This window comes from Heptranchias perlo, chromosome 19 (genome assembly GCF_035084215.1).
Source record: "Heptranchias perlo isolate sHepPer1 chromosome 19, sHepPer1.hap1, whole genome shotgun sequence".
NCBI lineage: Eukaryota > Metazoa > Chordata > Chondrichthyes > Hexanchiformes > Hexanchidae > Heptranchias > Heptranchias perlo.
The window spans coordinates 643,239-668,091 of NC_090343.1; the positions used below are offsets into that span (position 1 = coordinate 643,239).

The following is a 24,853-nucleotide window of genomic DNA, read 5'->3' on the forward strand; positions in this document are numbered from 1 at the left end:
GGCAATGTTAAGTTCAATGGTCCCATGTAACAACGTAAATAGTCTCTACCTCATTATCTACGGTGAAAGGTGTCATCAAGGAGTATCAACGTAATGTCATTGCAATGAAAGTGATGCTTGGTTATTCCTCTCTCCTGGTCAACAATCTCCCTCTACAGGGGCACTGTCTTCAGGACAAAGTTTCTACCAAACCTTTTTCTCCCTTACGAAAGGAGTCAAGCCTTTCATTCTTTTTACTGTGATGACATTACTCACATGCGACACAATGATGGACTCCAACACATGGTGTTGTGTGTCTGTAAACAAATCATGAAAGGTTTGGCAAACATGTTTTCCTGAAAACACTGGCTCTTCAAAATTATCTGCAACTGCACGTTCATCCACCACATAAACAAAATCAAGTTCTTACCTATGGACACTTCGAAGGTAAGAGGGCGTGACCCCACAGTGGGGTCAATCATGGTTGCCTCGAAAAATGCAGCAAATAGAAGGAATTCCTCCTTCTCGCCTGCAATAGACTGAACAGACATGGCAATGAATCTCGGTGCTTTAATTACTTACATCCTGATGGCTGATTCTTAAAAATGACTAAATCCAGACTTGTAAGCCTTTGTTTACTAAACAGAGTTTTCAGTTTCTGCAGCCAGATTAGTTCAGACACTTCTACATTATTGGGATCTATCTTTGTGTTTAATGAAAGAATGAGTTCAGATACAAGGGCTTATTTAGAAATAATTATGTTTTATGCGACATCCATCATGTCACACTTTGAAAGGAGTCACACCCAATCCTGTGGCCTCAGACACTGTTCATCTCAATTAGCATAAATCCACAGGACAAAGAATAGTGATTGGCTGAAATAAGCAATTATCAGTTGATATCAATCAAATACCCAATTAACTAAACCTTAAGTCATCAAAAGCAGTTCACTTCAGTCAGGATGTACCAATGAAGAATGAGTAAGTATCAGAACAACAATTACATTTTCAAACCAATTAAATTGCTTAAAACATTTAGTGAACCATCTTGATTTTCAACTGTCTGAAAATATACCTGTGATATTTAGAACATAAGAAACTCACAAAAAATTAAACAATTCAGAGTAAATGCGTATTCTTACTTGGAGTTGTTTGCACAGTTTTGCAAATCCTTCAAAAATATTTTTGTGTAGGGGCCTACTCTTTTATCAGAGTCTGGAGCTCAATTTGGGATATTTACTTGGAGCTTCAATTATTGAGCTGGGCTTTGTTTTTTTTTCTGCTGATAACTTGGTTGCTGCTGGATGGCAATAGTTCAATCCCCTGATGGCAAATCCCTTTGCCCCAAAGTACAATTAAGGTTTGCCTCCCTTCTGTGCCTAATAACATCCACCACATGTTGGGGGAGGGGCAAATGGTACACAGGTAACCCTGTGATGTAGCTTCACTAGGTTTGTACCTCATTCTATGGTCCGTCAGCTGCTGCTCCTCTCATGGCCTTCTACACTCTGCATTGAACTTTAAGCTTGATGCTGATCAAGGAGTGAGGGATGTGCTGGACCAGGAGGTTATAGATTGTTGGAGTGTACAATTCTGCTGCTTCTGATGGCCCACCGTGCCTGGATGCCCAGTTTTGGGCTGCTAGATCTGTCCTTCATCTGTCCCACTTAGCATGTTGGCAGTGCCACATTACATGGTGGTCATTTCTACCAATGCTGTCATCAACAGTAGGTTACGTTCTCGTATTGTTCCCTCACCACCTGATGCAGGCCCAATCTGGCAGCTGTGTCCTTCAGGATTGTCTGGCTCAGTCAACGGTGGTATCACCAAGCCACTCTTGGTGACGGACATTGAAATCCGCAGTCAGAGTACATTTTGTGCCCTTTCTTCCCTTAGAGCTACCTCCAAGTGATGTTCAACATGACGGAGTATTGATTCGCCAATGAAGAGGAGGGCAGTAGGTGATGATCAGTAGGAAGCTCGTTTGATCTGAAGCCATGCGACTTCATAGGGTCAATGATAAAGACTCCCAGGACCACTCCCACCCAATTGTGTATCACTGTGCCCCCATCTCTGGTGGGTCCATCCTGCTGGTGGGACAAGACAGTGGTGATGGAGGAGCCTGGGATGTTGGCTGATAAATATTATTCTTTAGCAATTGTTTACAACTGGGTGGCCACAGAGGGCATTCAGAGTCGACCTGTAGCCCGGACTGGGCAGGGCAGGGGGGAAGGGAAGGGGAGGGGGGGGAAGGGGGGGGGGAAAGGGGGGGGGGAGGGAAAGGGGGGGGGAAAGGGGGGGGAAAGGGGGGGGGAAAGGGGGGGGGAGGGAAAAGGGAGTGGGGGAAGGGGAGTGGGGGAAAGGGGGGGGGGGAAAGGCTTCCTTCCCTGAAGGCTATTAGTGAACCAGTTGGGTTTTGACGATAATTGGGAAGCTGCATGGTCACTTTTACTCGTACCAGCCAAAAATTATCAGATTTATTGAATTTAATTTCACAACTCCAGTTCTGCTGATTTGAACTCATGATCTCTGAGGTGCTGGTCCAGTGCTATAACCACTAGGCTACTGTAGCAACGTTCGGGTTAATACTCCCTTCCCTATCCTCCCTGAACATCTTATACCCAGGTATATTTAATTGCCAATCCTGACTCAACTGTAACTAATAGCATTACTGCTATTAAGTTATCATAGAATCATAGGAATTTATGGCACAGAGGGAGGCCATTTGGCCCATCTAATCTGTGCTGACCGAAAAAGAGCTATCCAGCCTAATCCCACTTGGTCCATAGCCTTGTAAGTTACGGCACTTCAGGTGCACATCCAGGTACTTTTTAAATGAGTTGAGGGTTTCTGCCTCTACCACCCTTTCAGGCAGTGAATTCCAGACACCCACCACCCTCTGGGTGAAAAAGTTTCTCCTCAGTTCCCCTCTAATCCTTCTACAACTACTTTAAATCTATGCCCCCTGGTTGCTGACCTCTTTGCTAAGGGAAATAGGTCATAGAGTCATAGAGTCATAGAGTCATACAGCACGGATAGAGGCCCTTCGGCCCATCGTGTCCGCGCCGGCCATCAAGCCCTGTCTACTCTAATCCCATATTCCAGCATTTGGTCCGTAGCCTTGTATGCTATGGCATTTCAAGTGCTCATCCAAATGCTTCTTGAATGTTGTGAGGGTTCCTGCCTCCACAACCCTTTCAGGCAGTGAGTTCCAGACTCCAACCACCCTCTGGGTGAAAAAGTTCTTTCTCAAATCCCCTCTAAACCTCCCGCCTTTTACCTTGAATCTATGTCCCCTTGTTATAGAACCATCAACGAAGGGAAAAAGCTCCTTAGTATCCATCCTATCTGTGCCCCTCATAATTTTGTACACCTCAATCATGTCCCCTCTCAGCCTCCTCTGCTCCAAGGAAAACAAACCCAATCTTCCCAATCTCTCTTCATAGCTGAAGCGCTCCAGCCCTGGTAACATCCTGGTGAATCTCCTCTGCACCCTCTCCAAAGCGATCACATCCTTCCTGTAGTGTGGCGACCAGAACTGCACACAGTACTCCAGCTGTGGCCTAACCAGTGTTTTATACAGCTCCTATCCACTCTATCTAGGCCCCTCGTAATTTTATACCCCTCAATTAAATCACCCCTCAGCCTCCTTTGTTCCAACAAAAACAACCTCAGCCTATCCAATCATTGCTCATAGCTAAAATTCTCCAGTCCTGGCAACGTCCTCATAAATCTCCTCTGTACCCCCTCTGGTGCAATCACATCTTTCCTGTAATGTGGTGACCAGAACTGTACACAGTACTCAAGCTGTGGCCTAACCAACAGTTCTAGCATAACCTCCCTGCTCTTATATTCTATGCCTCAGCTAATAAAGGAAAGTATTCCATATGCCTTCTTAACCACCTTATCTATCTGTCCTGCTACCTTCATGGATCTGTGGACATAAACTCCATGGTCCCTTTGTTCCTCTACACCTCTCAGTATCCTCCCATTTATTGTGTGTTCCCTTGCCTTGTTTGCCCTCCCCAAATGCATTACCTCACACTTCTCCAGATTGAATTCCATTTGCCACTTTTCTGCCCACCTGTCCAGACCATTGATATCTTCCTGCAGTCGACAGCTTTCCTCCCCACTATCACCCACACGGCCAATTTTTGTATCATCTGCAAACTTCTTAATCATGCCCCCTACATTTTAGTCTAAATCATTGATTATATACCACAAAAAGCAAGGGACCTAGTACTGAGCCTTGAGGAACCCCACTGGAAGCAGCCTTCCAGTCGCAAAAACACCCGTCGACCGTTACCCTTTGCTTCCTGCCACTGAACCAATTTTGGATCCAACTTGCTACTTTCCCTTGGATCCCATGGGCTTTTACTTATTTGACCAGAAATCATATGGGCCCTGTCAAAAACCTTGCTAAAATCCATGTTGACTACACTCAAATACACTATCTTCATCAACCCTCCTTGTTACCTCCTCAAAAAATTCAGTCAGACACGACCTTCCCTTAATGAATCCGTGCCATGCTATGAGTTTCTATGACTCTAGTTCCCGAATTTGTTTCTTTTACTGTGTGTGTATTAATATTGCATTGCTGTTTGTGAGCCCACTCCTTATCACTGAAAAGGACTGAGAGCTCTAACAGCCAGGGGAAGCATTATTAAGAGCAGTGAAGGCAACTGATTTTTGGGTATTAAAAAATCAAAACCATGTAAAGCATAAAACGTTGAACTTTACATGAGATTGCTGACAGGAAGAATTATGCACCCCACCGTATTCAAGGAGCTGTCATGTGCAGCCCTCCCTGTTCCCACACCCCCTTACAAAAGCATAACCTCCAACTCACCACAAGTGACTTGTGGGGAGATCTGCTAGTTTGCCTAATGTACATTGACAGCTGATATTGCCCTCGAAAGAGTCCAGAGATGACTAACAAAGATGATTAAAGGCATAAGAAACTTATGAGGAAGGATTAAGGAAGTTGGAATTTTCTTTGGAAAGGAGGTTTTGAGACGACCTTAAAGATTTTTTTATGAAGGGAACTGACAACTTGACTATTGGTTCAGGGACACAGAACCATAGAACCATAGTAAAGATACAGCACAGAAGGTGATAATTCAGGAGTTCGGAATAAGAAGGAAGTTAGCCAGAACTTTATCAGTGAAAGGGTAATCGACTTGTGAAATAAGTTACCTGGGAAGGGACACAATATAAATGGGTTCAAGAGGCAACTAGATGGGTTTCTAGAAAGGACTGAGGGAGATAGTTAGAAGGTGGGCAGATTGGTTATTCTATGGAAAAGAGACAAGCTTGATGGGCCTAATGGCCTTCTCCTGTTCCTAAACGTTCTTGCATTTTTACTGGGTCACCCAATAGTGAATGTCAAAAAACAGACCAACCATAAACCGGTGTGAATGTAAGGCATATTAATTACATCCTTGAACAGAAAAATATCACATCAGGTTTCTTTTCTACTAAACTGACCTCTGGGACTGGGTGAATTTCTTCAACATCTATCTCCACTGCATTAGGCTGCTCTTGAGGATTAGTACCATCTTCATCTTCATTTTGACTGCTGCTCTCCTCTTTAGCCTTCGACTTGGATTTGGATTTCTTGCTTTTTTTTTTCAGTGTGAATTTGCTGAAGGCGCTCTTTCTATTTTTGCCATTTTTGTTTTGAATGGCTGAAATTGAGCTGAAAACATCCACCGTCACTGCCATAAGTATTCGTCCTCTGTAAAATATCCCCTCTCCCAGACCCTCATTCAGGTTCCTGTGAGCATCCCTTAGCACAGAGTTCTGTGGTGATCCATAGAGGTGAACCCATGCTGGGCCAAAGGTTGGATGGAATCCAGCTGAAAAATAAAGATAAATGTAACCTGGGGAGCGTGGTTATCAGTGAAGTGAATAAACTTGGTTATCAGTGAGCTCAATACACTTGGTTATCAGGGAAGTGAATACACTTGGTTATCAGGGAAGTGAATACACTTGGTTATAAGACCATAAGAGATAGGAGCAGGAGTAGGCCATTCGGCCCATCGAGCCTGCTCCACCATTTAGTGAGATCATGGCTGATTTTTACCTCAACTTCACTTTCCCGCCCTTTCCCCATATCCTTTGACTCCCTTGCTCATCAAAAATGTGTCTAACTCAGCCTTGAATGTATTCAATGACTCAGCCTCCACAGCTTTTTGGGGTAAACAATTCCAAAGATTCACGACCCTCTGGGAGAAGAAATTCCTCCTCATTTCCGTCTTAAACAGGCGACCCCTTATTCTGAGACTATGTCCCCTCGTTTTAGATTCCCCCATGAGGGGTAACATCCACTCAGCATCTACCCTATCGAGTCCCCTCAGAATCTTGTATGTTTCAATAAGATCTCCTCTCATTCTTCTAAACTCCAATGAGTAGAGACCCAACCTGTTCAATCTTTCCTCATAAGACAACCCTTCCATACCCGGAATCAACCCAGTGAACCTTCTCTGAACCGCCTCCAATGCAAGTATGTCCTTCCTTAAATAAGGGCACCAGAACTGTACGCAGTACTCCAGGTGTGGTCTCACCAGCACTCTGTACAGTTGTAGCATGACTTCCCTGCTTTTATACTCCATCCCCCTAGAAATAAAGGCCAATATTCCATTTGCCTTCCGGATTACCTGCTGCACCTGTATGTTGACTTTTTGTGTTTCATGTATGAGGACACCCAGATCCCTCTGTACCGCAGCATTTTGTAGTATTTCTCCATTCAAATAATATTTTGCTTTTTTATTTTTCCTCCCAAAGTGGGCGACTTCACATTTTCCCACATTATATTCCATCTGCCAAATTTTTGCCCATTCTCTTAACCTGTCAATATCCCTTTGCAGACACTTTGTGTCCTCATCACAACTTGCTTTTCCACCTATCTTTGAATCATCAGCAAATTTGGCCACAAGACACTCTGTTCCTTCATCCAAGTCATTGATATATATTGTAAATAGTTGAGGCCCCTGCACTGAGCCCTGCGGCACCCCACTAGTTACAGATTGCCATTTTGAAAATGACCCTTTTATCCCGACTCTTGTTTTCTGTTAGTTAGCCAATCCTCTATCCATGCCAGTATATTACCCCCAACACCATGAGCTCTTATCTTGTGCAGTAATCTTTTATGTGGCACCTTATCAAATGCCTTTTGGAAATCCAAATATACTGCATCCATTGGTTCCCCTTTATCCACCCTGCCCGTTACTTCCTCAAAGAACTCTAATAAATTTGTCAGACATGATTTCCCCTTCATAAAACCATGTTGACTCTCCTTGATTGTATTATGAGTCGCCAAATGTCCTGCTACTACTTCCTTAATAATGGATTCTAGCATTTTCCCAATGTCAGATGTTCGGCTAACTGCTCTATAGTTACCTGCTTTCTGTCTCACTCCCTTCTTGAATAGGGGTGTTACGTTTGTGGTTTTCCAATCCGCTGGGACCTTTCCAGAATCTAGTGAATTCTGGAAGATTACAATCAATGCCTCCAATAAATCTGTAGCCATTTCCTTTAAGACCCTCGGATGCAAGCCATCAGGTCCAGGGGACTTGTCAGCCTTTAAACCCATTAGTTTACCTAGTACTTTTTCTCTAGTGATAGTGATTGTTTTTAGTTCCTCCCTTCCTTTTGCCCCTTGATTTTTTCCTATTATTGGTATATTATTAGTGTCTTCTACTGTGAAGACAGGTGCAAAATATCTGTTCAATTCCTCTGCCATTTCCTTATTTTCCATTATTATTTCCCCAGTCTCATCCTCTAAGGGACCAATGTTTACTTTTGCTACCCTCTTCCTTTTTATATACTTGTCGAAGCTTTTACTGTCAGTTTTTATATTTCTTGCTAGTTTACTCTCATAATTTATTTTCTCCCTCTTTATTATTCTTTTAGTCATCCTTTGCTGGTTTTTAAAGGTTTCCCAATCTTTGGGCTTACCAGTAATCTTTGCCATGTTGTATGCTTTTTCTTTTAACCTGATACCATCCTTGACTTCCTTAGTTAGCCATGGTTGGTTCACCCTTTTTGTGGAGTCTTTCCTCCTCACAGGGATATATTTTTGTTGCGAGTCACAAAATATCTTTTTAAATGTTTGCCACTGCTTATCCACCATCATACCATCTAATCTGTTTACCCAGTCCACTTTAGCCAATTCTGCCCTCATTCCTTTATAATTGCCCTTATTTAAGTTTAATACAATAGTTTCAGACCCAAGATCCTCGGTCTCAGACTGGAAGTGAAATTCTATCATATTATGATCACTGTTTCCCAAGGGATCCTTTACTTTGAGATCGTTAATTAATCCTGTTTCGTTACCCATTACCAGATCCAAAATGGCCTGTTCCCTGGTTGGTTCCCCGACGTATTGATCTCAGAAATAGTCCCTAATACCCTCTATGAACTCCTCCTCAGGGCTATTTTTGCCAATTTGATTTGTCCAATCTATGTGAAAGTTAAAATCGCCCATGATTATTGCATTACCTTTTTTACAAGCCCCCCTTATTTCCTGATTTATATTTTGCCCTACAGTGTAGCTACTGTTAGGGGGCCTATATACTACTCCCACCAGTGATTTCTTTCCCTTGCTATTTCTTACCTCCACCCAAATTGATTCGACATCTTGATCTTCTGAGCCAAGATCATTTCTCACTATTATACCAATTTCATCCTTTATTAACAGAGCTACCCCACCTCCTTTACCGTTTCTCCTATCCTTCCGAAATGTTAAATAACCCTGAATATTTAACTCCCAACCTTGGTCACCTTGCAACCACGTCTCTGTAATGGCCACGAGATCATACCCATTTGTTTCTATTTGCGCCGTCAATTCATCTATCTTATTACGAATGCTGCGCGCATTCAGATAAAGAACCTTTAATTTTGTTTTTTTACCATTCTTTCCTACCCCGGTCCCATTTGCTAGTGCACTCTTATGTTTGTACGCTCTGTCCCTTCCTGACACATTCTGTTTATCATTACCCTCATCACTTTCCTGTACTACTTCCTTGTCTTTTCTCTTTATCAATCTAAACTTTGCCCCACCTGAGCCCTCCCCCACTCTATTTAGTTTATCAGTGAAGTGAATACACTTTACTAACAAGAAGTTGCATTGAGAATTTTTTTTCCATTGCGAAATGGAGTGAAGACCATGGTGCAAGACACCATGAAGGTTGAAAAGTGTAGGAGAGGAGGTGAGGAAAATCGAAGTGATGGTTCAGTGATGTCAAGCTTGGTTTAAAAAGCTCATAGATTGGAGAAAGGAAAGCATTCCACAGTTCAAGTCCTGGGGAACAGAGTTGGGATCAGAGATGGTACTCTGGTCTTCTTTCTAATACAGTGAGGATACAAGGAGAAGGAAGAGTGTGGAAAGCAGTGTATTTGCAGCTTACAAAGAGGAGCCTAAGAAGAATAAGAAAGGAAAGTTTAGAGGAGTAATGGCCGCAGTTTTGGTCATTTTAACCTAACCCACCATGTGGGAAACTGACAGGATTAGATCGGCTGCCCGTCCATCACCCCGCCCGTCCATCACCCCGCCCGTCCATCACCCCGCCCGTCCATCACCCCGCCCGTCCATCACCCCGCCCGTCCATCACCCCGCCCGTCCATCACCCCGCCCGTTTTATACACTGCCCAATTACTTTCCATTGAAGTCAGTGGCAGCTGATCTGATTGCATCAGTTTCCTGCCTGGCAGGTTGGGTTAAAATTACCCCCAGTATCATTTATAAAATAGAGAACGACAGGAAAATCTGGAACAAAGAGAGAGGTTGGAGGCTAGAGAAGAATCATAGAGCTTTTCTTGAATGATGCCAAGCTTTTTCTTGTATCCTCTCTAGAAACATCATAGAGGTTACAGAGAAGCTCATAATCCAGATTGTCTAATGTTCACAACCAGAAGAGGATGCACTGAGAAATTTAAGTGAATTTGGAAAACTGAATGTAGAGGGGAGAAGAAACCCCTTTGATCTCACCATTAACCCCAGGATCGGATATTTGCTGCAAATTGATGAAATGAGTTGCTATAGCAACATCATTAATGTTAGCATCATCGATGACTTGAACTTTGATACGTTGAGCAAGTGAGGGAAACATCTCAATGAAAGTGATTTGTTCATTCCATACAGGTTTGGTCGTGTTGCTTTCCACTGATGTCTCTCCCTATTAATGAAAGAAAACCATTACTTACAACAAGGGGTCAATGTCACTCAGTGTGGTGAATTTCCCAAAGAACAGACTACGTCGAACTCCCCAGGTGGCTGAGTGGGTGAATTCTTTTTTTTATTTGTTCATGGGATGTGGGCCTCGCTGGCGAGGCCAGCATTTATTGCCCATCCCTAATTACCCTTGAGAAGGTGGTGGTGAGCCGCCTTCTTGAACCGCTGCAGTCCATGTGGTGAAGGTTCTCCCACAGTGCTGTTAGGAAGGGAGTTCCAGGATTTTGACCCAGCGACGATGAAGGAACGGCGATATATTTCCAAGTCAGGATGGTGTGTGACTTGGAGGGGAACGTGCAGGTGGTGTTGTTCCTATGTGCCTGCTGCTGTTGTCCTTCTAGGTGGTAGAGGTCGCGGGTTTGGGAGGTGCTGTCGAAGAAGCCTTGGTGAGTTGCTGCAGTGCATCCTGTGGATGGTACACACTGCAGCCACGGGGCGCCGGTGGTGAAGGGAGTGAATGTTTAGGGTGGTAGATGGGGTGCCAATCAAGCGGGCTGCTTTGTCCTGGATGGTGTCGAGCTTCTTGAGTGTTGTTGGAGCTGCACTCATCCAGGCAAGTGGAGAGTATTCCATCACACTCCTGACTTGTGCCTTGTAGATGGTGGAAAGGCTTTGGGGAGTCAGGAGGTGAGTCACTCACCGCAGAATACCCAGCCTCTGACCTGCTCTTGTAGCCGCAGTATTTATATGGCTGGTCCAGTTAAGTTTCTGGTCAATGGTGACCCCCAGGATGTTGATGGTGGGGGATTCGGCGATGGTAATGCCGTTGAATGTCAAGGGGAGATGGTCAGACTCTCTCTTGTTGGAGATAGTCATTGCCCGGCACTTGTCTGGCGCGAATGTTACTTGCCACTTATGAGCTCAAGCCTGGATGTTGTCCAGGTCTTGCTGCATGCGGGCTCGGACTGCTTCATTATTTGAGGGGTTGCGAATGGAACTGAACACTGTGCAATCATCAGCGAACATCCCCATTTCTGACCTTATGATGGAGGGAAGGTCATTGATGAAGCATTGCATACTGAACGATACGGACTAGGAACCTTCATGTTCATCCACTTATTTGTACTGAGTGAGCTGATTTGGAACATCAGGTGGCTGATGCAGTTGGGCTCAGCACCTCTCGGCTAGGGAGAGCTAAAAAAATTTTCAGCCAGGATGCATCAGCCAGGATGCATCAGCCAGGGGTCATCAGCCAGGGGTCATCAGCCAGGGGTCATCAGCCAGGATGCATCAGCCAGCGGTCATCAGCCAGGATGCATCAGCCAGGGGTCATCAGCCAGGATGCATCAGCCAGGGGTCATCAGCCAGCGGTCATCAGCCAGGATGCATCAGCCAGGGGTCATCAGCCAGGGGTCATCAGCCAGGGGTCATCAGCCAGGGGTCCCGCTCCTGATTTCCATCCAGTGATCACTGTTGACTGATGTCCGTGTTTGACAGGATCAAGCTTGGCTGTGAACCCCCTGCATTGGGCAACGTACACTGTCAGGATTCAATTATGAATACTTGGGCCCCAGACCATGCAGCCATACCCCAGCATGACTCTGCACTTTCAGGAGGGGAGGAGAAAAAGGGAAGAAAGAGCAGACAGGTCAAAACAGGTTTAAAAAATTAAAAATTACAAAATGAGGGAAAGTCTGTGTTTTTTATATTTTTTAAATATAAAAATGATCTAAATGTATTTATGTGAGATTACTATTTACTAAAATCCTGGAGAAATTGTATAATGGTTCAACAATCAGTGCCCTGGTGAATAATAAATTAATCCCGTTACCGTGGAAGGGACAACACTCTCTCTCCAACCTCCCCACAGGATAATGAGTATGAAACTGTGGGGCAGGGAATGAGACACATACGGTATAAATAACAAAAAATTATTTGTACTTAGAATCAAAGAATCTTACAGCACAGGAGGCCATTCGGCCCCTCGTGCCTGCGCCGGCTCTTTGAAAGAGCGAAACAATTAGTCCCACTTCCTTGCTCTTTTCCCATATCCCTGCAAATTTTCCCTTTTCCCTTTTGAAAAGTGAATCTGCATCCACCACCCTTTCAGGCAGTGCATTCCAGATCATCACAACTCGCTGCATGAAAAAATTCTCATCTCTCTCCTGGTTCTTTTGCCAATTATCTTAAATCTGTGTCCTCTGGTTATCGACCCTCCCTATTTACTCTATCGTAATTTTGAACACTTCTATAAATTTCCCCTTAACCTTCTCTGCTCTAAGGAGAACAATCCCAGCTTTTCCAGTCTCTCCACAGAACTGAAGTCCCTCATCCCTGGTATCATTCTGGTAAATCTCCACTGCACCCTCTCCAAGGCCTTGAGACATTGTGCCCAGAATTGGAGAACAGTACTCCAGCTGAGGCCTAACTTAGTCCCCCTTTTTGGTGAATAAAACTACTTTATAACAATAGAAATTGTGGAATGAAGCAAAGTCACACACAAGGTTTTATCTGTTCAATGGAGTCAAGGCTTGTTCCCTTAGATTGGAAGGTAGCTCACATAGCTCAAAAAACAGAACAAATCAGGAGCAGGAAGCTATAGGCCCATCAGACTGACATCAATCATTGGGAAGATGCTTGAAGGGATCTTAAACCGATGCTCTTTATGATCATTGGGAAAGAGAAGGGGCCATTAGAGATACTCAACATGGCTTCCAGAAAAGGTCATGTCTTACAAACTTGCTTGAATTTTTTGAAGAAGTTAGTAAATTAGTAGATTAAGGTAATCTGGATGACACTGTCTACTTGGATTTTCAGAGAGCATTTGATAAGGTATCTCACACTAGGTTACTTCAAAAGATAGAATCTTGTGGTATTAGAAGGAATTTGATACACTGGATTAGGAATTGGCTCCAAAGCTGCAGGCAGAAAGTTGTCGTCAATGGTTGTGGATCAGCCAGGAGGCAGATTACTAACGGTGTCCACCAGGGACTCGTGTTAGGCCCATTACTTTTTCATTAACGACTTGGACAGCAGTGTTGGCATTTAACCCAGACAAATTCAGTGTGATGCATGTAGGCCAGACCAACATAGAACATACTTACCATTTACAGGGAACAGTACTGAAAGCAGTTGAGAGAGAAAAGGACCGAGGTGTTTATTGAGTTGTATTAATAGAACTATTCAATACAAGTCAAAGAACACCACTCTGTTCTTATACAGGTCCTTGGTTAGACCACATCTAGAGTACTGCACCCAGTTTCGGTCCTCTCTTAGTTACTCAGATAGACTTAGAGTTTGGTCTACTTACTTTACAGCAACGTAGACTTAGAGGTATGTAAAATAATGAAAGGGCTGGATTGCATCCCTATTGATAGATTATTCCAGTTTGACAGATTGGGGAGGACCAGGGGACATGCATTTAAACGACACAAGAGTAGAATCATAGAATCAGAGAAGTTTACAACATGGAAACAGGCCCTTCAGCCCAACATGTCCATGTCGCCCAGTTTATACCACTAAGCTAGTCCCAATTGCCTGCACTTGGCCCATATCCCTCTGTACCCATCTTACCCATGTAACTGTCCAAATGCTTTTTAAAAGACAAAATTGTACCCGCCTCTACTACTGCCTCTGGCAGCTCGTTCCAGACACTCACCACCCTTTGAGTGAAAAAATTGCCCCTCTGGACCCTTTTGTATCTCTCCCCTCTCACCTTAAATCTATGCCCCCTCGTTATAGACTCCCCTACCTTTGGGAAAAGATTTTGACTATCTACCTTATCTCTGCCCCTCATTATTTTATAGACTTCTATAAGATCACCCCTAAACCTCCTACTCTTCAGGGAAAAAAGTCTCAGTCTATCCAACCTCTCCCTGTAAGTCAAACCATCAAGTCCCGGTAGCATCCTAGTAAATCTTTTCTGCACTCTTTCTAGTTTAATAATATCCTTTCTATAATAGGGTGACCAGAACTGTACACAGTATTCCAAGTGTGGCCTTACTAATGTCTTGTACAACTTCAATAAGACATCCCAACTCCTGTATTCAATGTTCTGACCAATGAAACCAAGCATGCCGAATGCCTTCTTCACCACCCTATCCACCTGTGACTCCACTTTCAAGGAGCTATGAACCTGTACTCCTAGATCTCTTTGTTCTATAACTCTCCCCAACGCCCTACCATTAACGGAGTAGGTCCTGGCCCGATTCGATCTACCAAATGCATCACCTCACATTTATCTAAATTAAACTCCATCTGCCATTCATCGGCCCACTGGCCCAATTTATCAAGATCCCGCTGCAAGTAGGAATAGACTGGATGTTGGGCGGTTGTCTTTTCCCAGAGAGTAGTGAACCTTTAGAATGTGTTGCCGGCTGGCCTGGTGCATGCTGATTCTGCACACCTTCAAAAGGGAGCTGGACAGTTTCTTGGCAAAGGCAGAGACCACATTTTATAAAAGGCAGGTGGTTTAACAGTTGACATGCATATGGTCCACATGGTCTCCTGGAATGGTTTCCATCGCCTGAGCAGGTTGGAGAGGAATTTTCCAGATTTTTTTTCCCTTTTTGGCCCTGGGTTTCCTTTTCTGCTTTTTTACCTCTCCCAGGAGATGACATGGTTGCTGAGGGGTAGGAAGGGTCAAGTCATGTTGCTCCATGGGGCAGGCTTGATGGACCAGCTGGTCTTTTCCTGTCCAAGATTTTTATATGTTCATATCTTATGACAACGTGACAAGTAATAAGGAAAGCAGATAATAAGGCAGCCGATAGAAATCATATAAAGGTTACAGCAAGGAAGGAGGCCATTCGGTCCATCGAGTCCGTGCCAGATCTATGCAAGATCAATCCTGCTAGTCCCACTCCCCCGCCCTTTCCCCGTAGCCCTGCAATTTTTTTTCCTTTCAAATACTTATCCAGTTCCCTTTTGAAGGCCATGATTGAATCTGCCTCCACCACCCCCTCGGGCAGTGCATTCCAGATCCTAACCACTCACTGCGTAAAAAAGTTTTTCCTCATATCACCTTTGATCCTTTTGCCAATCACCTTAAATCTATGTCTTCTGGTTCTTGACCCTTCTGCCAATGAGAACAGTTTCTCTCCATCTACTCTGTCTAGACCCTTCATGATTTTGAATACATCGATCAAATCTCCTCGCAACCTTCTCTGTTCCAAGGAGAACAACCCCAGCTTCTCCAGTCTATCCACGTAACTAAAGTTCCTCATCCCTGGAATCATTCTGGTAAATCTCTTCTGCACCCTCTCTAAGGCCTTCACATCTTTCCTAAAGTGCGGTGCCCAGAACTGGACACAATACTCCAGTTGTGGCCGAACCAGTGTTTTATAAAGGTTCAGCATGACTTCCATACTTTTATACTCTATTCCTCTATTTATAAAGCCCAGGATCCCGTATGCTTTTTTAAACCGCATTCTCAACCTGCCCTGCTACCTTCAATGATTTGTGCACATATACCCCCAGATCTCTCTGTTCCTGCACCCACTTTAGAATCGTACCCTTTACTTTATATTGCTTTACTTTATATTGCTTCTCGTCGTTCTTCCTACTGAAATGTATCACTTCGCATTTTTCTGCGTTAAATTTCATCTGCCATGTGAGCACCCATTCCACCAGCCTGTCTATATCCTCTTGAAGTCTATCACTATCCTCCTCACTGTTCACTACCCTTCCCAGTTTTGTGTCATCTGCAAATTTTGAAATTGTGCCCTGTACACCCAAGTCCAAGTCATTAATATGTATCAAGAAAAGCAGTGGTCCCAGCACCGACCCCTGGGGAACACCATTGTACACCTCCCTCCAGTCTGAAAAACAACCATTCACCACTACTCTCTGTTTCCTGTCCCTTTGCCAATTCTGTATCCATAGATAACATAGTTTCTCAGAGTGGAACCTAACATTCTCATTTTTACAATAAGAATACATTTAATTTCTTTACCTGCTGTCCTGCAAAGGTGACCTGGATGTAAGGATCAATGAAAACTTTGTGCTCTCCCAGAATTTTTGAAAAACTCCCCATGATTCCTGAGTTCATGCTGGGGAGGTCCTCTGCCTTATAAACCTTGATGTAGAACTTTGCCCAAGATCTCTCAGCTGGCACTTGTTTTGGAAGCAGGAGATTCCTACAATCATAGAATCATAGAATGGTTACAACACAGGAGGCCATTCGGCCCATCAAGCCCATGCAGGCAGGAAGGAAGGGGAGGTGGGGTGGCTATGTTAATAAAGGAAGGAATCACTGTAATACAGAGAAATGATATTGGGACAAAGCATCAAGATAATGAAACAGTTTGGGTGGAGATAAGGAATAATAAGGGAAAAAAAACATTAGTGGGCGTAGTATATAGGCCTCCTAATAGTTGCAACTCTGCTGGAAGAAGTATTAATCAGGAGATAGTCGGGGCATGTAATAAGGGATATTGATAGATTAGGTGAATGGGCAAAACTGTGGCAAATGGAATTCAATGTAGACAAATGTGAGGTCATCCACTTTGGATCAAAAAAGGATAGAACAGGGTACTTTCTAAATGGTAAAAATTAAGAACAGTGGATGTCCAAAGGGACCCAGGGGTTCAGGTACATAGATCACTGAAGTGTCATGAACAGGTGCAGAAAATAATCAATAAGGCTAATGGAATGCTGGCCTTTATATCTAGAGGACTGGAGTACAAGGGGGCAGAAGTTATGCTGCAGCTATACAAAACCCTGCTTAGACCGCACCTGGAGTACTGTAAACAGTTCTGGGCACCGCACCTTCGGAAGGACATATTGGCCTTGGAGGGAGTGCAGCGTAGGTTTACTAGAATGATACCCGGACTTCAAGACTTAAGTTACAAGGAGAGATTACATAAATTGGGGTTGTATTCTCTGGAGTTTAGAAGGTTAAGGGGTGATCTGATCGAAGTTTATAAGATATTAAGGGGAACGGATAGGGTGGATAGAGAGAAACTATTTCCGCTGGTTGGGGATTTTAGGAGTAGGGGGCACAGTCTAAAAATTAGAGCCAGACCTTTCAGGAGCGAGATTAGAAAACATTTCTACACACAAAAGGTGGTAGAAGTTTGGAACTCTCTTCCGCAAATGGCAATTGATACTAGCTCAATTGCTAAATTTAAATCTGAGATAGATAGCTTTTTGGCAACCAAAGGTATTAAGGGATATGGGCCAAAGGCAGGTATATGGAGTTAGATCACAGATCAGCCATGATCTTATCAAATGGCGGAACAGGCACGAGGGGCTGAATGGCCTACTCCTGTTCCTATGTTCCTATGTTTTGGGGCACTTTTTACATTAGATGTGCCTTAAATATGTAAGTTATTGTTGCAACTAAAAAAGAGCATAATATAAAGAGGCACTACTCAAACTGCACACAGATGTCTCGCTGATCAGCAATATTTCATTGAACTGTCTGACAAAATAATCCAGTGTGAGGTAAGAGAATGTGAACAACAAGCAGACCAGTTGCTTGAGCTTATTGCCTCCTGGTTGGAAGGTAACCTTGAAGAACTCAGCTGGCAAAGAAATAGATGCCTTTAGAATGAGGATGACTTTGATTCCCAGCTGCTACCCAGGTAATTATCACAGATCCCAACTAGTAACTTCCTGTTGTACACATACAAAACTGATCTTTTAAAGATTTCACTCTCGGTTTCCGAAACATTTGCTCTGCTTGATGAGCAGTTCCACGGGTATTATATCGAGTTCCATCGAAACTACAGCACAGAAACAGGCCATTCAGCCCAACAGGTCCATGCTGGTGTTTATGCTCCACACGAGCCTCCTCCCTCCCTACTTCATCTCACCCTATCAGCATATCCTTCTATTCCTTTCGCCCTCATGTGCTTATCTCATTTCTCCTTAAATGCATCTATGCAATTCACCTCAACTACTCCTTTTGGTAGCGAGTTCCACATTCTACCTGCTGTTTGGATTAGCATCTGTCTTATGTTTATGACCTCTAGTTCTGGTCTCCCTCACAAGTGGGAACATTTTCTCTACGTCCACCCTATCAAACCTTTTCGTTACCTTAAAGAGCTCTATCAGGTCACCCCTCAGCCTTCTCTTTACTAGAGAAAAGAATCCCAGCCTGTTCAGCCTTTCCTGATAAGTATATCCTCTCAGTTCTGGTATCATCCTTATGACTCTTTTTTGCACCTTCTCCAGTGCCTCTATGGAGACCAGAACTGTGCACAGTATTCCAAGTGTGGTCTAACCAAGGTTCTATACAAGTTTATCATAACTTCTCTGCTTTTCAATTCTATGCCTCTAGAAATGAACCCCAGAGCTTGGTTTGCTTTTTTATGGCCTTTTCAACTTGCACCACTACTTTTAGTGATTTGTGTATCTGTACCCCCAGATCTCTCTGTTCCTCTACCCCATTCAGACTCTTATTATCCAAACAGTATGTGGCCTCCTTATTCTTCCTACCAAAATGCACCACCTCACACTTATCTATATTGAAATTCATTTGCCAATCACATGCCCATTCTGCAAGTTTATTAATGTCCTCCTGCATTTTGACACATTCTTCCTTTGTATTAACTACACCCCCCAATTTGGTGTCGTCCCCAAATTTTGAAATTGTACTTCCGATTCCTGAATCCAAATCGTTAATGTAAATTGTGAAAAAAGTGGACCCAGCACTGATCCCTGTGGAACACCACTTCCCACCTTTTGCCAGTCCGAGTAACTATCTTTAACCCCTAACCTCTGTTTGTGTAGCCAACTTGCTACCCATTCTGCTACCTGTCCCCTGACTCCACTTGCTCTGACCTTAGTCATGAGTCTACTCTGCGGTATGAAAATCCAAATATATTACATCTACTGCATTACCCTTGTCTACTCTTTCTGTTACTTCTTCAAAGAATTCAATAAGGTTGATCAACCATGACCTTGCCTTCTGAAATCCGTGCTGACTGTTCTTTATTATATTTTCATTCTCTAGATGTTTTTCTATTACATCTTTGGGTAAAGATTCCATTATCTTTCTTGCCACCGACATTAAGCTAATTGGTCTATAGTTCCCTGGACTGGTTCTATCTCCTTTTTAAATATAGGAATCACATTAACTGTCCACCAGGCCTCTGGCACGACTCCCTTTTCTAATGAATTTTTTATATATGTAATAGTGCTTCTGCTATCTCCTCTCTAGCTTCTTTTACTATGCACGGAAGGAATCCATCCAGACCAGGGGTTTTATCCTCTCTAAGTTTGATTAGTTTATCAATTATCTCCCCCCTTTCTATCTTAAATGTTTTTATATCTTTTTTGATCTCTTCTTCCAATGTCACGCCCACCTTGTTAGTCTCCCCGGTAAATACTGAGGCAAAGGAACTATTCAATATTTCTGCCATTTCACTGTCATAACTGAGAGTTTATCTTGTGTATCCCATAGTGGCCCTATCACTATCCCGATACTTCTTTTGTTATTTGTGTGTCTGTAGAATACTTCACTATTTCTTTTTATATTCTTTGATAATTTAATTTCATAGTTTCTCTTTGCTTTCCTAATTGTTTTTTTGACTTTTTTCCCTAACCTATTTCTAACCCTTTTGTCATCCTCTCCTTTATCGTCTACGTACTTACTGAATGCCTTTTTCTTTAGTTCCAATTTTACCCTTCTCTCTTTATTCATCCATAGTGTTTCATTATTGGTTAGTTTGTTATTGCTTTTTAGAGGAATATATTTCTCCTGATCTCTATTGTTCACCGTTTTAAATATTTCCCACTGCTCTTCGATCTCTCTGTCTGTCAAAATGTTTTTGCAGTTATTTTCCCTTGTTCCATTCTTATCCCCTTACATAAGCCTTTGTCTTACTTATGTCTTCCTCAATCATATTTTAAACCTTATTATGAGGCTATTGCCCAGATGTTCCCCTACACTTACTTCTCTTCTCTGCTCAGGTTCATTTCCCATTATTGGATCCAGCAGTGATTCCTCTCTTGTTGGGCTTCTCATATACTGGATAATAAAGGAGTCCTGTACACACTGTAAAAACTCCATTCCCTTTTCTCCTTTCTCTACCTCTTCTTGTCAGCTGATTTGGGGGGAGTTGAAATCTGCCATGATTATTATTCGATGTTTTTTACTCATTTCATAGATTTGCCGACATATTTCATCCTGCACTTTCCTTCCACTATTGGGTGGCCTGTAGACTATCCCTATTAACGTGACCGATCCCTTCTTATCATTTGTCTCAATCCATATGGATTTTGTTTCTATCTTAATGTTACTTATGTCCCTTTTCCTATTGCCATTATGTTGTCTCTAATTAGTACAGCTACCCCACCCCCCCTTCTTCCTTCCATATCCTTTCTAAATACATTATGTCCTGTAATATTTAACAGCCAATCCTGTTCTTTATGTAGCCATGTTTCAGTTATCCCGACTACATCCGACTGCTCGCAATAAATTATTGCCTTCAGTTCCCCCATTTTGTTTCAGATGCTGTGCACATTGCTGTACAGGCAATTTAGTTTGTTTTTAATAATTGTTCCCCTCACTTTATTTTTAACAGTCGTTTTGTACTCATGTTCTATAACTATATCTGTTCCCAAACTGTTTATGTTACGCTGCATTATTCCTAACCTTATTCCCAACCCTTATTCCTAACCTTGGTCTGACCTTTACTCTCATCTCCTATTTCTTTTTTCTTCAGCCGTATGTTATTTTCACCAGATCCCTCCCCGTCTTACTAGTTTAAAGTCCTATTGACAGCCCTAGTTATCCTTTCCGCTAGGACACTGGTCCCACCCCGGTTCAAGTGGAGCCCGTCCAATGGTACAGCTCCTTCCCGACCCAGTCCTGGTGCCAGTGTCCTATGAAATGAGCTGCTCTCTGCTATCTCACCCAGTCGCTGTTCTTTTGTGATACTACACATTGAATGGCAGCAATTTAAACAACTGTCCGAGACATCGCAGCAGAGCCAATCTCTTCCTGACCCAATGTGGCCACATATCCACTTTCCAACGGAGGCCACTGGATAGTGGTCAGGAGTCGTGACTCTAGCTAATTTTGCCATCGCTAGCTGTGGGGCACTGAGGCCAATTCTAGCACCGCAGTTGCTGCCCTGGCTGAGGTCAGCACAATCCATGGGGATCAGATCTGAGGAGCTCCTGGCCGTATTGTTTAGTGGGACACTGCATGGTGTTGTTAATAATCAAGCCAACAGAGGGAGCCTCATAGATTCGTCTCCAGCAGGTTCACCATGATTTGATGGGCTGTTGATTTCATAGACTCTTACAGCACAGATGGAGGTTACATGGCCCATCATGCCTGTGCCAGCTCTTTGAAAGAGCTATTCAATTAGTCCCTGCTCTGCCCCCAGAGCCCTGCAAATTTTTTCTTTTCAAGTATTTATCCAATTCCCTTTTGAAAGTTATTATTGAATCTGCTTCCACCGCCCTTTCAGGCAGTGCATTCCAGATCATAACAATTGGATTCACCTTCCAGTTTTTACTTACTTTTCAATGTCTTCTTCCTGACTGCTGATGGCACTGGGAATACTCCCCTGTAAATCTCCTTTCCCCATCACAGTAATCGTGCACTTTACAAAACCCTTGATGCCACCTTTAGTGTCTTTCGGATCAGTCAATGTTGCCCATTTTTGAAAGAACCTGTGATCTGAAAAAAGAGAGAATATTTAATAATTTTCTGATGGCATTTATTAATAAAAGAAAATAGCAGCAAAACATATGGGTTTGATGTGTGATCTGATTAACATTAAAGTGATCATTTGCCTTTCAGCGAGTGTGGGAGTGAGCAACCAAAATAATTCCAGATACCAGGAATTTAAGTTGAAAAAGTTGAGTTTGCAAAAGGGAGACTTTTTGATGACCTCATTGAAGGTTTCAAAATTATGGAATGGATTAAGAAAATGTATTGAAGTAAGCTGTTCACTGTGGTGAAGAGGAAGTTAGGAATAAGAAGCAAGAGAATGTAATGGAGATTTATAGATCGAATACTGGGTACAGAAAAGGTAAGAGAGTTTGTGGGGAAACTATATAAATATAGATATATATATCTCTATCCATATATCTCTCTCTCTCTAAATATATATGTGCAGTATGGATGATGCCAGGGGCTCCTGATAATTCAAATTCATTTCTTGCGCTAAAACAAATTAGAATTATCCAATCATTTGAATTAAGCAATGCAAATGACACAGCAAATGGGAATTTTGTGCTAAAATGGTTTATCAGATAATTTCAATTAAACAACTATGAATTAAGGGGAACATAACTGTACTACATCACTGGACTTAGACCAAGAATTGTAATATTTAACTGGCAAGACCAGAGTTATACTCCAAGCTGTGTCCAGTTGTTTGCATGTGTCCTTACACACATCTGCAGAGATCCATTCCCCAGTAGCTGTTGAGAGAAAATCAGCAGTAGTGTGTTTCCTTGTTATACCGACTCGATGTAAGTTTATGAAATGCACAGGAGGCCCAGTTACTTACAGAATTGAGTAACACTGAAAGGACATTTATAAAGAAAAAGTGATTCAATATGTGTCTGCATCTGCCAATTTTCAGGATATGAGCTAGTTTCCTGCAAATAGTGTTGGTAAAGATTGTGACATCCTAGTGTCTGAGTGTGTTGGATGAGATTAGTGAAACACTGATCACTGATGCACAGATAAGGTGAACCTAGTTACCAGGCTGCTGATAAACGGTCCCTGCATCGATCTTGAATGTTCCCAGCTGAACTCCGGTGAATGGGATTTTTTTTACATGAATAACCTGGAGGACAAATAAAATGAGGCATTTAACCAATTTGTGTTATCACCGTTTCTTATCGGAATTCATTCTTTCACAGGACCCCTAAGATGTGGAACTCCTCGCCTCCCTCCACTCCGCCTTTTGTACGATATCCTATCCATCAGATTTACTCTACTCTTAGTTTTGCAACCAATGGCCCTGGAATTGTACCCAAGTGACTGAGTCAATCCCTTTAGGGAAGGGGAGAAGGCTGGATAAACCATTGCGTAACTCCACTTTTCCAAGGTCCAAAATCAAAACTACACCAGTAGGTACCAAAGTGTGTTGAGTACAGTGGACTGTATCAGGTGACTTCCCTTTTGCAGAAATCTTAAATCAAAATCAAAAATCGAAATATTGGTTTAGTCCTTGAATAATTAAATACTATCCAAATACTTCAATTGTTAATAACAATTTCATACTTACAATAATTTCAATAATTTTATCAAACAAGACTGCTGGTGGCTCTTGGAATTCAAAGACAAAATGCTAGGAAGGAAAGAGACACAATACATTATTGTAATGTAGTTTGACGTATTCCACACCACCTTTTGTACAATATCCCATCCATCAGATTTACTCTACTCTTAGTTTTGCAACAGATGCAATCAGTTACGGTTATATGATCGATACCAATGAGAATAGCAATCACCCGTCTAGAAAACCTACTGTCACCCCCCATCCCCATCAAAGCATCCAAAAGTTTTTAAATAATTCCAGGATTTTTGTCTCCATTCCCTACCTGGAAATCCATTCCAAGAGAAGAACAGTCTCTGACTGAAGGAGGTCCTCACACAGTCCTAAATTTCCCATCCAGCTATTACACTGTGACCTATTGCGATCCTGACAGTGATATTTTCAGAACTGGTGCGACTTGAAAGGACGGGACCAAGGACACGGACCCAAGGAAGAGAATGCGGTGGAAAAAATTCTGGCCAAATTCAAATCCCAACAATACTGACAGGTACACACATCAAATCAGTGACCCCGATAATACGGTCCATTACACACCTCAAATCAGTGACCCCGATAATACGGTCCATTACACACCTCAAATCAGTGACCCCGATAATACGGTCCATTACACACCTCAAATCAGTGACCCCGATAATACGGTCCATTACACACCTCAAATCAGTGACCCTGATAATACGGTCCATTACACACCTCAAATCAGTGACCCCGATAATATGGTCCATTACACACCTCAAATCAGTGACCCTGATAATACAGTCCATTACACACCTCAAATCAGTGACCCCGATAATACGGTCCATTACACACCTCAAATCAGTGACCCTGATAATACGGTCCATTACACACCTCAAATCAGTGACCCCGATAATATGGTCCATTACACACCTCAAATCAGTGACCCTGATAATACAGTCCATTACACACCCCAAATCAGTGACCCTGATAATACGGTCCTTAACACACCCCAAATCAATGACCCCGATAATACGGTCCATTACACATCACAAATCAGTGACCCCGATAATACGGTCCTTAACACACCTCAAATCAGTGACCCCGATAATACGGTCCATTACACACCTCAAATCAGTGACCCCGATAATATGGTCCATTAGACACCTCAAATCAGTGACCCCGATAATATGGTCCATTACACACCTCAAATCAGTGACCCTGATAATACAGTCCATTACACACCTCAAATCAGTGACCCCGATAATACGGTCCATTACACACCTCAAATCAGTGACCCCGATAATATGGTCCATTACACACCTCAAATCAGTGACCCTGATAATACAGTCCATTACACACCTCAAATCAGTGACCCCGATAATACGGTCCATTACACGCCATAAATCAGTGACCCCGATAATACGGTCCATTACACGCCATAAATCAGTGATCCCGATAATACGGGCCATTAAACTCCATTTTTAGAAACGGTA

At 42.8% G+C, this 24,853-nt stretch overlaps 1 protein-coding gene across 2 annotated transcripts in view; it reads right to left on the bottom strand.

Moving 5' to 3' along the window:
• The window catches only part of fer1l4 (fer-1 like family member 4), a 320,348-nt gene that overhangs the window by 216,309 nt on the left and 79,186 nt on the right, over positions 1–24,853 (bottom strand). For both annotated transcript variants that reach the window (XM_068000123.1, XM_068000124.1), the window contains 7 exons: positions 23,355–23,417; positions 22,826–22,910; positions 21,631–21,790; positions 16,106–16,289; positions 9,970–10,156; positions 5,466–5,836; positions 410–518 (listed from right to left, as the gene is read on the bottom strand). In XM_068000123.1, the coding sequence (XP_067856224.1) occupies positions 410–518; positions 5,466–5,836; positions 9,970–10,156; positions 16,106–16,289; positions 21,631–21,790; positions 22,826–22,910; positions 23,355–23,417 (1,159 nt within the window). The remainder of the gene's footprint in view (positions 1–409; positions 519–5,465; positions 5,837–9,969; positions 10,157–16,105; positions 16,290–21,630; positions 21,791–22,825; positions 22,911–23,354; positions 23,418–24,853) is intronic.